Source organism: Eleutherodactylus coqui, chromosome 9, assembly GCF_035609145.1.
Source record: "Eleutherodactylus coqui strain aEleCoq1 chromosome 9, aEleCoq1.hap1, whole genome shotgun sequence".
In the NCBI taxonomy this organism is placed as follows: Eukaryota; Metazoa; Chordata; class Amphibia; order Anura; family Eleutherodactylidae; genus Eleutherodactylus; species Eleutherodactylus coqui.
The window spans coordinates 146,227,118-146,244,941 of record NC_089845.1 but is presented as its reverse complement, the minus strand read 5'-3'; the positions used below and the strand labels follow the sequence as shown (position 1 = coordinate 146,244,941).

The following is a 17,824-nucleotide window of genomic DNA, read 5'->3' as shown; positions in this document are numbered from 1 at the left end:
TGAGCGATTTTTGGCCGCATAAAAAAAATTGCGCCAGGAAAAATAGAAGATCGGCGCCCGTTTTCGGTTGCCGATTTTATACGCTGCGTCCAAAGAAAAGTCTTGCCCTATCTTTTGCCGAGATACGCTGGAAGCTCCCATAGACTTCGGTGGAAGCTGGAAAAAAAAAGGGAGGGAGTTTAGCTGCGTCCAACACTGGGAAATTAAGACAGTTGGCTCTATTTAAGCATTAGTCGTCGTTCCAAGGATTTTTAGAAAGTACGGGTGACCGCAAATAAAAGCACACAGTTGTGTGCAAGAGGCCTAAGAATGCAGTAGATACTGGAGATACTCTGTTCTGTCCAGAGATCCCCAAACAGAGCAGGAAAGCGAAATCCCCAACGCAAATGTGAACCCCCCCCCCCCCCCTATGAAAAAGATATAGACCCAAACAAAAATAAAAGAGGAGAAACAGCTACAAGGTTACAGTACCGAATATAAACCTTCATCTATGTATACCCAGTTTCCCTGAAATTAAAGGCATACCCTGTAAATAAGACCTAGCACGATTTTTCAGCATTTTTAAGGATGCTTGAAATAGAAGCCCCACTCCAAAATTAAGCCCTGCTTACAGTTAATTTAAAAAAAAGTCAATTTAAATAGTGTCCAGGCAGCTATACGTGTAAAAAAGTGAAATATTTTTGAGCAAAATTTAATATTAGACACTGTCTTATTTTCGGGGAAACGGGGTATAACAAGATACAGCCGTACACTAATATGCCAATACACAGACATACTATAAGATATCCCCTTATCATACAGCACTCAGCCTCACCATGTATATCAGATCAATATCCACAGTAAAATCTATCAGCGCCCTGGACTGAAGAAAAGCCACATGTTACCTTTAGGTAGCCGCAACACCACGCCTCAACGCCAAGCTTCGTCAGGCGGTGTGAGCCTAATGGGGTCTTCCAGGGTTTATGAATAGTAGGGGAGCCTATCCAAAAGCCAGATTATCATCTGATCAAAAATACGATGCAATGCAATCGCCGATATAGTATGCCTACTGAAGGTGCGGGCCCGAAAGACGTGTGTGCGTGCGTGAAACACTCACTAACAAACCATCCCACGTGTGCGTAAAAATACAGCATAGCACCATATTTAAAAAGGGGAATGTAACCTGTATAATCAAAAGGTCATTCTTGATAAAGTCATCGTGGCCGTGCAATACTACCCAATCCCCATAAATAAGAGTAACGACATGAATGCACCCTGCAAGGCTGACCGATGACCTCTTATTGGCAAGATTTTATGGACCGCAGCGCTGACCGTCCAGAGCGATAAAAAAAGGCGTGTCGCTGTGCAGAGGTCAGTGAATACAATGTATTTTATGTAGACAGAAAGAGGAGAGGATCATGTGACCAGTGGTGGTCATGTGACTGACAATCAGAAAGGAGCATCTTGGTTAATGGACACATATTAGTGTGTGTCTCCTTCGGCCATAATACAAGTACGGAGACATAATCTTTAAAGGTCAGATAACCTCTTAAAGCGTGGGCAGAACTAATGGGTCAGATTTACTACTGAAAAGGCACCATAAAATTGTCTCATATGCTTTGTACCTCGTTAATGAGGTGTTTTACATACTTCCAGACACTTTTTTTCAATACGTCAGAAAAATGACTTTGCAGGAATAGGGATCCAGCTTGTGTACCGAAAATTGCGCCAAATCTATATATATAAAGACGAAAGCCCTCACTGACTGACTGACTAATAATTCTCCAACTTCCCGATGTCGTAGAAACATGAAATTTGGTAAGAGCATAGATTATGTCCAAAAGAGGAAAAGTAAAGAGGTCCCAACTTGATTATTTAATTCTAGTGCAAAATAATTAGTGTCCAAATTTTACGTACGTAATCTAAATCTCTCACTTCCCAATGTCATAGAAACTTAAAATTTTCACGAGCATTGATTATGTCATAAATAGGAAAAGTTAATAGGTCCCAACTCGATTATTCAATTCTATGCGCAAAAGAATTAGCGTCCACATTTTACGTACGAAATCTAATTCTCTCACTTCTTGGTGTAATAGAAACTTGAGATTTGGCACGGGCATTGATTGTGTCATAAATAGGAAAAGCTAATGGGTCCCAACTCGATTATTCAATTCTAAGCGCCAAAGAATAAGCGTCCAAATTTTACGTACGGAATCTAATTCTTTCACTTCCCGATGTCATAGAAACTTGAAATTTGGCACAGGCATTGATTATGTCATAAATTGGAAAAGTTAATGGGTTCCAACTCGATTATTCAATTCTAAGCACAAAAGAATTAGTGTCCACATTTTACATACGTCATCTAATTCTCTCACTTCCTGATGTCATTTTATATAAAGGAAACGTCGCATGGTTACCTCCCGTGGTGTTTCCTGGGTAACGTAAAGAACCATGCAAAATGGTGAACATATGCTTTTCCTCGGTATCTCTAAAGTAACCACGACTTCATAAGATTTTCCGTGTGAACACCACATAAACACCAGTACCAAATTAACTCGGACGAAGCCTGGTATATCAGCTAGTCTAACAAAGTAAACCAACTAAAAGGTAGTATAAAGTCAGACCAGACAATGTGAAGGCTGTCATCCAGCAGAGCCGCTGAAATAAACGGTGTGCGCTAAGAACGCTGTGCACAGTGCTGTTAACGCTGTTACATTGCAACCAGGAGGGATATAAAATTGTTCGCTTTGCACAAAATATGGAGTAAATAAACAGGCAAATTCTCAAAAACGCTGTAAACCGCAGCGTTCTTACAGACGCTTGTGTGAGAGCGGCCTTGGGACGGTTATAGACAAGCATACGAGCCTTTCAAAAGAAATCACACTCGAATGTAATCAATTTTTCATTGATATTTTTACTATTTTCTATCAGGCAATTACTGATAGAAAACAATACAAATACGGAGCAAATACACGAAGTAACTAGTTAGCGCTATACACTGAAGATTAACATTAGTTCTGTATTACGGTCTCCCCAACACGGATGTAATATGGCGCTAAACTCTGCTCGTCTGAAAGCGGCCTCAGACTGTATTATTAAATCTGCCCCAATGTATTTACATATTTTTATCTCATAGCTTTAAGATTGGGTTTACACCGGGCCGAATTGCCACGGAATTTCTGTGCGGACTGTCCGCATGAAAATTCTGCCGGTATTTTTAAACCCAAGACTAAGCAGCAAAGTGGAGGAGATTTGTAAAAATCTTGTTCACATGCTGCGGACAAGCCGCACGAAAACGGACATGCAGCGCAGAATTCAAATCTGCGGCCTGTCAACTGTGTCGCTGCGGGCTCTCTTCTCTCTGTGGGGAGAGATTTTCACAACAGATTACAGGCTGAAAGAAACTTCTACCCCGCGCCAAATGGTGCAGGCTTTGAAGCCAGCGAAGAATAGGAGGGATGATTTGTTTGTACAGTACTACCTTAACCCTTTCCAATCCAATTTGTATCCTGGTTTTCCTAGGGACCTTACTCTTTTTCTGCCGTTATACAACAGCGCTATATGCTGGCTAAAGCCAGTACTGCATGAGGTGACACGTTGGATAGGCTCAGACAGCAGAGAGGCTGGCAATATACAGTAAGAGAACCCAGACGGACGTCTTCCAACATCGGAGCTGTATAGCCTTAAATCATAATGTTTTCAGAGGTCAGACAGTGGATTGGAAAGGGTTAAGGTTCTTTTATATGGGTCGATTACCGGGCTCAAATGTTCTTCCAAAGGCTCATTTGCTGGACAATCGTGATGCATAAAGGGACCAACAATCAGCCGGTGAATGACTGAACGCTCATCGATTGATCACAAACATGCGTGTTCGCCATAGGTACCTCTCCCCACGCGAACACAGAGATCTGCACCACCTATGGTGACGAATATGCCAATTCTCATCCTGTGTAAAAGAAAATGAAACAAACTTGTTACATTGTGCTGAGAACTGGCTTGTAAAGAAGGCCCCTAATTACAACACGACATCGGAGTCATCATTAAAGTGTATCTGAGTTTTCAACACATTTTCCATAATCTAACAGGTTCTCCTTACCCACTCATGTGCTGCTGTTTGCACACGGTTTCATGTCTGTGAGAACTGATTTGCAGATGGTCGTCGCCATTTTTCTGCTGCCTTAGACCAGTGGTCCCCAACCTTTTTGGCACCAGGGATCGGCTTCAAGCAAGACTATTTTTACAAGGCCCGGCAGGGTTGGGCGGGACATGGGCGGGGCTTTGGTTATAGGGGGCGGGGTTACGAAGGGGGTTGGAGTTTAGTGCACTCTTATTTAATTATGACATTTAGAATGTCCTGGCAGTACACACATAGGGCAGTATATAATCTACCCCCCCCCCAGCACACACATAGGGCAGCATATAATTTAACTCCCCCCCAGTAATAGACAGCCCCCATCCCTCAGTAATTAGCAGCCTCTCCCCCTGTAATAAGTAGCCCCCACCCCAGTAATAAGCAGGTCCCCCTCCAGTAATAAGCAGCCCCCCCAGTAATAAGCAGCCCCCCCCCCCCAGTAATAGGCAGCGCCCCACCCCCAGTAATAGGCAGCCCCCCCAAGTAATAGGCAGCCCCCCCCGTAATAGGCAGCCCCTTCCCCTGTAATAAGTAGCCTCCCCCCAGTAATAAGCAGCCCCCCTAGTAATAAGCAGCCCCCACCCCCGTAATAAGCAGACCCCTAATAGGCAGCCCCTTCCCCTGTAATAAGTAGCCCCCCCAGTGATAAGCAGCCCCTTCCCCTGTAATAAGTAGCCCCCCTAGTAATAAGCAGGTCCCCCCCCCAGTAATAAGCAGCCCCCTCTAGTAATAAGCAGGTCCCCCCCAGTAATAACCAACCCCCCCAGTAATAGGCAGCCCCCCCCCCCGTAATAGGCACCCCCCCTCCGTAATAACCAGCCCCCCCAGTAATAGGCAGCTCCTTCCCCTGTAATAAGTAGCCCCCACCCCCAGTAATAACCAGCCCCCCCAGTAATAGGCAGGCCCTTCCCCTGTAATAACTACCCCCCCCCCCCAGTAATAGGCAGCCCCTTCCCCTGTAATAAGTAGCCTCCACCCCACCCCCAGTAATAGGCAGCCCCCCCCCCCAGTAATAGGCAGCCCCCCCCGGGGACTCAGGGAGGGGAATCTGGCTGCACAGACGTAAGTGTGTGAGCCGGCAACAGCGCGATTACCAGCGGGGAGCTGCGGCGCCCCCGCTGGTAATCGCTTCAGTGGTCAGCGGCGTCGGCACGCCGCGGGCCACATAGTACAAGGCAGCGGGCCGTATTCGGGCCGCGGGCCTTGTGTTTAGAGCAAAAGTTCCCGGCGGTGCCGCGGACCGGCACTAACCACCCAACGGCCCGGGCCCCGGTCCGCGGCCCGGTGGTTGGGGACCCCTGCCTTAGACGGCTTCACAAGGGCAAGAAAATCACGCGAGATGCACAAATTTCGCACAAATATGAACCCCATTATTTTGAATGGGGTCATACACGAGCGATTTTTTTTCCCGACATGGCACCATAATGCAGGAGACAAATTGCAGCATGTTCTATCTTGTGCGTGCTCTTGCATCGCACTGCCCATTGTTTTCAATGGGGCTGGGGGCAACATTACACTATGTTCAAAGTGCACTCGATGCAAGGTCTCCCATTGAAAATAACGGGAGAAACTTCTCAAAGTGATGTGAGGCTGTTTTCGCTTAAAAACACCTCGTATTCTCTGGGACTTCACATGGATGGCGAAGGCGATGTCAGGGCGTGATTCATGGCCCAATGTCGCCCTCATCCATGTGAAGTTAGCCTTACTGTTTGCAGTCCACTTTCAAGCAGAGGGTGTGTAGTAAGCCTAGCATTCTGCCAGTAGTTCGCTGTCCTGCAATTCCTTTCCCTCACTTCCCATGCTGCACTGCTCTGTCTCTGGTCTAAACAACAGGAAGGCAGTACTTAAATGCTGGCCCTCTGCTTTCCCAGGGCAATTGTATAAATCAAGCATTCAGAAACATTCTTGCTAAATGGTTAGTAAACGCAAAGAAATGCATTTACATGCACACAGCAGGAGAGGCAGATAATGTGGAGAAATAGACCACGTGTTAACAGATCTGTCAGCCTGTGAGTGCATAGGAGCAGCTTGTAAAGATATCCCCTCAACTTCAGCTAAGAAAACATCCCAGCATCCCAGAAGCTCAATACCTAACAACAGACAGTGTATTGCAGAGGAGATGGAAGTGAGATCCCTAGTGGCAACCACTTTAAACTTGATTTTTAATGAAAGTATAGTACAAGATTAATAAGACAGTTGTCTGAAAAGTTAGTGTCCCTTTAAGTCATTGAATGCCCAAACCTATACAGCAAAGTTGAAAGGTAAGGTAAAGTCCCCTGGTGCAAGCACCGAGTCATGACTGACTCCTTGGCAGACCGTTTTCGCAGCGTGGCTTGCCATTGCCTTCCCCAGTCATCTTCAGCCCCCCTCCCCACTCATTTTACTGACTTCAGAAGGATGGAAGGCGGAGTCAACCTTGAGTGAACCTGACCCAAGTGGGGATCGAACCGGCAACCTTCAGGTCAAGAGCTAGAGCGCAGAACAGTGCCCTAAAGTTGAAAAGTGAACTGCAAACGAATTGTCAACTTGTCGTGCGTACTACAGTGACCAGTATGTCTTTATAGAAATAGTTCCTTAAAAAATAAGACCACCACCAATTTTTTTTTAAGTGCTATAAAATGTCTATAAAAAAAAAAATTTGCAATTTTCAGGAGAAAAATTATTCTTGTAATATACTGAAGGGTTTAGAAATTATTAGCTTCCAAATGATTTTCTCAATGTAGCTTCAAAAACAAATGACTGTGTGCCTGCAAACAGCTGAATACAATTCCAGGCCTGTTTGTGGTTTGGCAGATGTTGAGGAATATGTACAATTGTTGACTATGCTGGCTGTAAATAGAAAGTTAAACATTTAACACTTTCTAGAATGCCCTTGATTCCTGTTGATCGGGGGAAAAAAATCCTTGCCTCATCTGAGAGAATGATAACATTACACTTCATCTGTCTTTTGTGTATTCGAGGGGAGGGGGGGGGGGATAAGATATTAAAGTACAAAAGATGTGCTTGAAAATGCAGGTTGCACACAAAAGGAATTCACCAAGGGACAAAAATAATAAAAACACTTGATATTAAAAATGTAATATGTAGAATGCTTTTATAGCCATGCATGTTTATCTTTATGGGAGGAGGGGAATACGTTGCTGTCAGTCCCTTTTTGAACTTAGAATTAGGTATGTTGAAATCCAGCGTTGTAACGAGACGGGTTGGACATCAAACAGCAGAACAGTGTCCCCGAATACTTTAATGTGACCAGGATTTATAGTAGCGCCAAAATATATAACAACTAGATAGTAGACAGAACAAATATATGAAGTACATACTAACCCCAACAGGAAACACAAATGCAAGTCTAGGAACTCACCAACCGACAACTTGTCAATATCTAACCCTAATGCTAGCTTTTCCCAAGTCTTTCCCTAATCTGTGATACTGACCCTAACACCAGACACCACTGTCCCTAAGTAACCCTCTGATATACCTAATAGAAACCCTATCTGAAACACTGACCCCGAGAAACAATGAGACTAGATATAACCATAGAAACTAAATTACACTGATAGTAAGAAGCTATACTAGAACAAGATAGTAGTAGATAGAAAAAAAAAATAGTCTCTATATCACAGACACCGAGCTCTCACCATAATAAGATAATATGAAATGAATTTGCACATAGTCTTGTCCTTAAAGACAAAAGTTGGAGGCCTAATTTAAAGATATGAGGGTGGATTTATTATTGAAAATTTAACACTGTTTTTAGCACAATTTGCACCAGAAAACTCTAGAACATGCTCTGTGCTACATTTACTAAGTGTTTTAGACACTTTCAGACACTTGTTTTGCCATGTCTGACAAAGGAGTGTTCCTTTGTAGAAAGGGGGCATGGCTCGAATGATACAGCATGCACCAAAAATTGGCGCAGAAATTGGTGCAGTTTTGTTGTAAACTAAGCCAACTCATAGTTGGTATAATGTTCATGTAGCCAGTCTTAGAATTCATCATATGATTCACAGAGCTACAGTGATAAATGTGACTCATTTTATGGTTATGTCGACAGCGAAAACTCCATGTCAAAATGCCAAGATTTGTTCTGCATTTTGTTGCGGATTTCACCCCTTCATTTGAAAAGGTGAAATCCTCACTGCAAATCTGCTGCAGCTAATTCACATGCTGCGGCCCTCAATTCCATACAGCATGTCAATTTCTGCCTGGATTTTTTGTGGATTTTTTTTCTGCAGCATGTGAACGAGATTTTTAAAACCTTGCTCCCATTGCTGCTCTTGTAAATGCTACAGATTTTCCGTGCAGACAGTACGCACAGGAAATCCGTGTACATGGCCTAAAACTTTCAAAGTCTAAGTTTGCAGAGTCTAATTACTAAATAATATCAGTAAATCTGCTCCATAGTGTAATAAAATATTTAGATGGAAAAGGTTCTTTAACCCCTTCCCTCCCCATGACGTAAGGGTACGTCATGGGAGCAGGGTACTGATGACAGATCTTGCGCTAACCTGTAGCAGGAGCCGGCTTTCAGTCATAGCCGGTCTCCCGCTGCAGCAACGGGGGTACGTCGGAGATTTGCACCCCCCCCCCATTAACCCTTTCCCTGCTGCGATCTATGTAGATCGCGGCATGGGAATGGTTCACTGAGGGAGCCCGACTGGTTGCCATAACAACAGGACACCAGATACCGGCGTCCTGTGTTGCCAGAGCCTATGATCGCTGTATAAGCGATCAGGAATGGCAGGACAGAACTCCTTCCATGCCTTATCACAGCGATCATCAGTGCTGCAGTGCAAGTCCCCCAGAGGGCCATAGATGGTGTAAAAAAAGATATTAAAAATGTACAAAAAAGAAAAATGTAAAAAAAACAAACCTTTTTTATGCTTTTTTGCATATTAGCATAGAAAAAGGTAAAAAAAAAACAAAAAAAACCTAAAATGGCACATATTTGGTATCGACGCTTCCATAACGACGTGTACAATAACTTGAACGTGCTTTTTGTTCTGCATGGCAAAAAGCGTTAAAAACGCTAAACGCTAATTTTTAGCATTTTGCCTCCCAAAAAAAGCAATAAAATTAATTGAAAAAAAGGATATTCCTCAAAATGGTACCAATAAAAACCACAGCTCGTCTCACAAAAAATAAGTCCTCACAGAGCTCCGTACATAGAAAAATAAAAAGTTACAGGACTTTGAATGCAGCGATATAGATAAAAATAAAGATATTCAAAAAAGGGTTTTTATTGCAGAAGAGGGGAAAAACCTAAAAAACAAAAAGATTTTTGGTATCGTTGTAACCGTTCTGACCCACAGAAAAAATGGATTGTGTCATTTATGCTGCATGATTAACGCTGTAAAAAAAAATCTATGTCAGAATTGATGCGTTTTCTCTCCCTGCTATCATAAAAAAAATAATAAAAGTTTTACGATATAGTCTATGTACCCAAAAATGGCACCGATAAAAACTACAGTTCGCCACGCGAAGAACAAGCCCTTATATGGCCGCGTCGACGGAAAAATAAAAAAGTAATGGCTTTTGAAAAATAGAGATAAAAATCTGCCAAAAATCGCTGCATCCTTAAGCCCAAAATAGGCCATGGGTTAACCCCTTAAGGACCAGGCAGTTTTGTACCTTAAGGACCAGACACCTTTTAGGAATTTTACTCATGTGGCGGTTTTACTGCCGTATTTTGTTTCGTTTAGCTACCAAAATTATTTTTACTGCGTTTTTTTTCCGTGACATATTGGGGGATTTTTTAAATATCTATTTCACTGTTTTATTGGGGCTAAAATGCAAAAAAAATGTTTTTCTTTAACATTGATAGTTATTTTTTTTTATTTAGTATATTTATGGTTAAAATAAAATATGGGAATGGGTTCCTCTATTTGTTTCGGACGTTTTGATTCATAGTATGAATGGTTTTGGTTTACAGGGCGCATACGGCGACGGTTTCTGTTGGCGTCTGCTTTGTGTTATTTTCTTTCTTATGTATGTGTTGTGGTTTTATTCTGTAATCTTGTTTAATTTGTGTATGTAATCATGTTTTTTACTATCTATGTCCCCCATGACATCATATAAGACCTGTGGGGGACATTCATTTTTTTACATTTCTTTTTTATTTGACACTTTCCCTTTGTAGCTGGGGCATCCATAGCAGCCGCATCCATAGGAGCCCCAGTTACAGGGAAAAGCAACCCCTGTAGGGACATTAACCACTGGCAGAGCTGCCCAGGGTCTAGTTTGACGCTCCAGCTCTGCTGTAGCAGGGAACCCCGGTGGTCACATGTGTACTTGGTGAAGGAAAAGGCAGGAAGGGTTAAATACCCCACCTGCCATCTCCTCCAGGTTATCAGCTGTCACTAACAGCTGATAACCTGTCCTGCCTCTAATTGATTGCAGAGTCAGGAGGCTTAAAGCACTGCCATAATTTTACTATCGGCGGTGCTTTAAGCCCAGGACCAGGCGCCGTATATTTACAGCGCCTGGTCCTTAATGGGTTAAACTGACAGGTGGTCTGTAAGCACAGAACGGATATGGACATATAGCAATAATTAAAGGGATTGTTTGGTTACCAGACAACATTTGCTCCATGTGCCCAACTATGCTAAAGCAACAAAAGGATCTGTACTTACCTGTCCTCATCCCACATGACCCAGCGTTGCAGCCCCACAGTGGTCCCTGCGTTGGTTGTGGAGCATGATACCCCCGGCTGTCACCTGACCACTGCAGCCAATCAGAGGCTGCATCATCATCATTCAAAACTCCTGGCATCAGTGCTCACATCCTGGGCGCAATGATGCCAGGAGTTCAGAACAAGGACCTTGCAGCCTAATTGGCTGCAGCGGTCAGCTGACATCATCCTCCACAACACACACCAGAGGATGGAGGGGCTGGATCGTGGGGGCTGAGGACAGGAAAGTACCTGAACATAGAGAAAGTGTTGTCTTGTAACCGGACAACCCCTTTAAAAGCCAAAAGGCAAGCGATGACATTATCTTATATCTCGTATATTATACCCATCCCTCAGTGCATCCAAAAAGCAAGATATTTAGCAACAGTTCACTTGTTGTGTCATGAAAGTACTTAAAGGCAACTTTATGCATCACTCCTCAACAATTAGAAGACCGTTTAACGCGTCTGTTCACACGCATTACCCTATGCCCCCACCGCAATAATCCTACTGCCACATGTTAAATAACTGAAATGCTTGACGATTCTATGCACGCTGCAACACGTTGCACATTTGCTAGTACATAGATTTGCATCAGAAGCTGCAGACGGTCTGCGAAAGGTACTTCGGAGGATACTAAAAAAGTTACAAAAAATTTGCAAGAAGACACGGGCAGGAGGGGTCTGCTCGGAGGAGTTAATGCTTCTCCCTTTGTGACGTATGGAGCAGACATCCCCACTCTTCCGCTCCCTTGTAAGCCTCTAATGTTCTGAACGATTCCTTGTTACATCTTACTTAGTATCGATCCTACAGGCATCTTTACCTATCCTTTACCCAGTGTGGTCACTGAACAGTAGAAAGGTTCAATAGGAAGATCAGCTCCTCATCCACTTTTTCTCGAATGCAATTTGTATTATGGATTTATTTTAATAGTGTACAGTGGCAGTTGCTGTTTTTACTATTAAAAAACGGTTTGATTATCTGACCTTGCTTACTTTATCTTTTTAGGCTCCGCGCACAGGCTCGAAAACGAATCAATAGACGGGAATTCCTACACAGCATTATGTTGAAATCAATCTCAATTCCGACTTATTTATATTTTCCTTGCATGGCTCAATCTCTTCTCTCTCCTAATTGTTTCTGCATTTTTTTAATAAAGCATTCCTAGTTACAGAATAATGCATGCAGTTTTGCTAGTTCAATCATTTCAGAATTTCTCTGCGTAATGGCAAAATTAACTTAAATCCTCCAGCAAAGTTGTTCTCGATTTGTATTCCGAGAGAGTACAAACCGGTGCTGGGTAATGACCTTTTTTGTTCAATCACTATATAGCGCAATAAATATTCATCACCGCTGCTCTGAGTCTTCCTATTATTACTGCTCCTTGAGCCTCTGAATGCACAGTGTTAAAAATAGGATATAGGTTAACTGCCAAAATAAAAAGGGAATTCGAGCAATAAATAGAGAAATAAAATATTTCGGCGAAAAGAACAACTAAAAAGTAAAAGAAAATTAACGAAATAGTAAAAAGAAAACAAAAAAAAACTAGTTTTACGCAGCCAACAAAAGTGTGTGGACAGAGGGTGGAATTCTACAATATCCCAGGTTGGGCGTCATGTCTGCGCGGGTCATTTATATTCAACTGCAAATAGAATGCATTTCCACCGGAAAACATTTTAAAATATAGGGCATCGCTAGGATTCCTCATACCTGCCTGCGTCCGGATATTCCCCTGCCTTGTATTCATGACCCGGCAATACAGAGTAATAGAAAAGGATAAATAGCAAAGGGATATGAGCAAAATATCACTGGACGCCAGGAATACAAAAAGTAGTAATTATTTACTCATTTAATTAAATATTACAGTTCGGTAGGTGGGGTTCACATGGAGTGGAATTGCCGTGGAATTTCGGTGCGGACCATCCGCGCGGACATCTCGCTGCATTTACAGTAGCAACAAGGTAGATGAGTTTTTGAAAATTGCAGCTGCAGAAATAACCCGCACAAAACCTGGGCGGAAATTGACTTGCGTTGCAGAACTCAAATCCCTGGCATGTCAATTTTATCGCCATGTCCGGATCGGAGTTCATGCACTATCAATGAGCCGTTTGTAGAGATGAGCGAACGTACTCGGTTCGGGTGTTTTTGGACCCGAGCACCGCTTTTTCAGAGTAACTGACTACTCGGACGAAAAGATTTGGCAGGCGGCGTGGTGGAGTGGGGGGTAGCAGTGGGGAACAGGGGGGAGCTCTCTCTCTCCCCCCCCCCAACTCCCCTCTGCAACCCCCCGCGCACCCCCGGCACCCCCCAAATCTTTTTGTCCGAGTAGTCAGTTACTCGGAAAAAGCGGTGCTCGGGTCCAAAAACACCCGAACTGAGTACGTTCGCTCATCTCTAGCTATTTGGCTTGGGTTTTGAAGCAATGAAACTCGCTTCAAAACCCGAATCAAACTGTGCGGGTTTGGAGGCAGGCATTCCGCCGCTGATCTGCAGTAGAATGCCCGCTGCGAACATTCCGATGGAAATCAGCCCCGTGTGGAGCCAGCCTTACGTGCAACTGATACCTGCAGGACCGGCTTCACACGTGTCTGAGCACTATGTTTAACACATACACCTGGAAAAGCTGCCCGCATGACATGTGTGTTAAATTAATCCATACAAGAAGTGTCACTTTGGCCCACACCGGGACTGTATACGCAGTATACCTTAGTTCCAACTGTATAGGAGAGCGCAGTAGAGTGTGCTTTACTATACGGAGGACTACTGCAAAAAGAACACTTTATGTTCTAAGTAAACACTGCAAAGAAATGTTGAGATTTTATTGGAAATGCTCCCAATGTACATGCATACAGTCTGGGACCAAAGGCCAACGTAAGAAGATCTTTTGGCAATCTTTGGGCTTAGTGCTTACCTCCTCTAACTTGGCAAAGGCCTCTGGTCCAAAATGTTGTCTAAATCTCTACTGTATACATCAAGAGCATTTCCAATAAATTCTCAAGATTTGCATCGCATTTCAAGTTTGTGCTTTCTACGTATTAACCATCGTGATTACACGATACGGGTGTGTGTGGTGGTGGGGGGGTTGGAGCATTACGTAGCAGCCATTGAAATGAACAGTTATCCATGCATGGATGTGCCAGGTCTGCCAGAGAGGCTCTTCTCTATTCTGGACAGTGGATATCGTAATAGGAACACACATTTATGCTATGCCCACATGGGACAAATTGTATGCAGCGGTAAACATATGCTGAATCCACCGCAAAATCTTATGTGTTACCTGCGGATTTCCCACAGATTTTACACCACTTATCTGAGAGGGTGAGATTGGCAGTGCAAAATCTGCAGCATAAATCGTAATAACCCAAAAGTTGGCAGCAGAATATTGGTGTAGTGTGCGCCGGCTGGTATTCTCTCTACAGCATGTTCAGTCAATGAGCTGAAGTGCTTCTGAATTGCATTACTGCCTCAGTTACCAACAGATGAAGACAGAAAATGCTCTACTCCTCCTGGAACCTCAGTCCTTGAAAGCAGCAAGCAGGAAACAAATCTTGGCACTGAGAATACAATCTCTTTCCATAAGAGGAGAAGTCCATTAAAAAAGGCAGCAATGTTACCTGTATCGTTAGGCCCCCATATTACTAATGATCAGAACACAGTGTGGATTCCTGATAGAGATCTACTATTCAATAGTAAAAGACCTCTAGGCAAAAGATAGACAGACAGATATGAGACAGGCAGACAGATATGAGACAGGCAGACAGATATGAGCCAGCCAGCCAGACAGATTTATAGGAGACAGATTTATAGGAGACAGACAGACAGACAGATAGGAGACAGACAGACAAATATGAGACAGACAGACAAATATGAGACAGGCAGACAAATATGAGACAGGCAGACAAATATGAGACAGGCAGACAAATATGAGACAGGCAGACAGACAAATATGAGACAGGCAGACAGACAAATATGAGACAGGCAGACAGACAAATATGAGACAGGCAGACAGACATGAGACAGGCAGACAGACATGAGACAGGCAGACAGACATGAGACAGGCAGACAGATATGAGACAGGCAGACAGATATGAGACAGGCAGACAGACAGGCACGAGACAGACAGATATGAGCCAGCCAGCCAGATTTATAGTAGACAGACAGATTTATAGGAGACAGACAGACAGATTTATAGGAGACAGACAGACAGATTTATAGGAGACAGACAGATTTATAGGAGACAGACAGACAGACAGACAGGAGACAGACGACAGAGACAGACAGATAGGGGACAGACAGACAGATAGGAGACAGATAGGAGACAGACAGACAGACAGATAGATAGGGGGCAGACAGACACGAGATAGAAAGCTACAAGATAGATACGAGATAGATAGATACACATTAGATAGAGATAGATAGATACAAGATAGATAGATACATACAAGATCGATAGACAGACCGACTCATACATACACTTCTGTACAAAGGTCATTTGGCACATGTGGAAGCAATGCTGCAAAGTAAGAATGCTCTCAAAAATCGAAGGGTTAAAGTTTTTAGTCAATTAACAAAATGAGAATGGAATGAACAAAATAGAAATCTAAATCAAATCAATATTTGGTGTGACCGCCCTTTGCCTTCACAACAGCACCAATTCTTCTAGGGACACTTGCAAACAGTTTTTGTAGGAACTCGACAGAAAGGTTGTTCCAAACATCTTGGAGAACTAACCACAGATCTTCTGTGGATGTAGCTTGCTCAAATCCTTCTGACTCCTCATGTAATCCCAGAGACACTGGATGATGTGAGACCAGGGCTCTCTGGGGCCAAATCTTCACTTCCAGGAGTCCTTGTTCTTCTTTAGGCTGAAGATAGTTCTTAATGACATTGGCTGGATATTTGGGGTTGCTGTCCTATTGCAAAATAGATCTGCCACCTCCTATTTGTGAAAAAATTCTTACTTTGCAGCATTATTTCCACATTTACCTAATACATCTGCACAGTACTGTGTATGTATGTATGTATGTATGTATATATATATATATATATATATATATATATATATATATATATATATATATATCTCACTTAGATTACCTGCTGCTGTAAATTTTGAGCATTCTCTCGGACAGCGGCATTCTCAATCTCATACTTGTGATTGAACTGTTGAAGCTTAAGACTTTCTTGAACTGTCAATTGGTGCTGTGCTTTTAAGGTTGTTAATTCAGCCTTCACAATTTCAAGCCTTTCTCTGGAGGAAAAAAAAAGGGGGAAAATACAAAGATTGGGATTTAATATACAGTATGGAACTAAGCAGTGCTGTCCCGTATTGATTCAAGTCATGTTTTAATGTCATGGGTAACACTGCTGTGTATGTTATATGAAGAAAACATCATTTGTATTCTCGCCCCTTATTTATTTCTATTTCAGAATAGCCAAAGACTGTAAACATCTTGAGAAGATTTCCTAATAATTCCATCACACATCAGCCATACATAATAGACCTAAGCTTACAAACAGGTCATGAATATATATTGTCTATACATGCAATTCTGAATGGCACAAAAGGACTAATGTTTTTCAAAAGGCAATGTTGCCGGAAGGGGAGAGAGATTACTTTATATACACTATAAATCACTTCTGCAATCTATTGTTTACAAGGAAGCAAGTTACTATGGAACTGGGAAGATACTGGAATATTTGAAGAATCTAAATAAATTCTGTATTTCATATTACCCACAATGGGTTAATTTTTCTATGTGCTTTCCCTATGTAACTTAGCAAATATGGATGCGAATTACTGAGCCGAATCCATAATTGTCACTGCTGTCCAGTAAAGGGATTTTCTGAATTTTTTTAAAAAAAGCGGCTAGAGGGCAGGGAACTGTGTAGGACAAAGAAAAAACACTGAATCACCTTCTAAGTGTCTGGCAGCTCCAAGCCGGCGGTCTGGTCTCCGCCCTGGAAGCTCCTGCGGAGGTCATGTGCAGTTCATATGACTACTGAGGCCTGTGATTGGCAGCAGCAGTCATGTGAACGGTGAATGTGATTACGGTAGGACCTTCCGCCACTGGATCGGCGGCAAGACACTTCAAAGGTGATTTATAGGTTTTCTCCTGTTTAACAGTTTCATACTATCTGACCATTCTTATTATATAGGACAACCCCTTTAAGAGGCAAACTTGATCCAAAATATCCCAGTTAGCATTACGGACATGCCCATAGGGCATATGGTCATTACTGTCGAGACCCTTCTTATTAGAGTCCCCTTTACGAGTCGCAGTGGGCTCGGCAAGACTCATCTCTATGAGCCAGAGCAGAAAGCTGCTATTGCTCCGGCCAACCTGGCCCATCCAGACCACTTGAATGGCCACCATCTACCGTTACCTATCTAGAACTGTAGCTGCTGCAGGGGAAATACTATAGCTGGCCACATGTTATTTACCCCGGTGATGACAACAGGAAAGCAAGATTTGCAGTAATCAGCTGATCGCTGGGTCCCCTCCTGTTTTAAGAGGGTTTATATATAAGAGACAACCCCCCATAAATGTCAGTGAAGAAGCCTCCAACAAACAACCAAAGGAGGAGAAGTCAATAGGTATCCCCGCTTTTGTTTTCCAAACTGTACTTCAAAAATGAAACACGGCCCCTGATTGGTTGCAATGGATACCTCACTTTTTTTAATCAGAGACAGGTTTGGTGTAATTGGTGTTTTGATTAAATACACAGAGCAACCAGATAAAGACATAAAAAAATAGAGTTTAATATAAAATTCGTCACTTTAACCCTCCCGCAACAATTGAGATTATTTCTATTTTATCCTCATCTTGAAACTTACCATATCAATTGGATTTTACCCATAAGTTTACTGACTTCAAGTGCATCTTGAGCACATAAAGCAGCTCTGGACACAAAGTGCCCATAAAAATAGTCGGATTATATAAGGCTACTTCAAGAAAACTTAATCCTGTTAAACAGCAAGCTCAAAGGCAAGATTGCCTTATTATAAAACTTAATGTCACGGAAAATATAAACTAAAATAG

General features: G+C 42.7%; 1 protein-coding gene across 1 annotated transcript in view; it reads right to left on the bottom strand.

Annotated features, from left to right (window-relative positions):
• Positions 1 to 17,824, bottom strand: part of LOC136578489 (polyamine-modulated factor 1-binding protein 1-like) — a 372,216-nt gene that overhangs the window by 245,372 nt on the left and 109,020 nt on the right. The window contains exon 14 of the mRNA XM_066578603.1: positions 15,879 to 16,032. Coding sequence (XP_066434700.1) covers positions 15,879 to 16,032 — 154 coding nt within the window. The remainder of the gene's footprint in view (positions 1 to 15,878; positions 16,033 to 17,824) is intronic.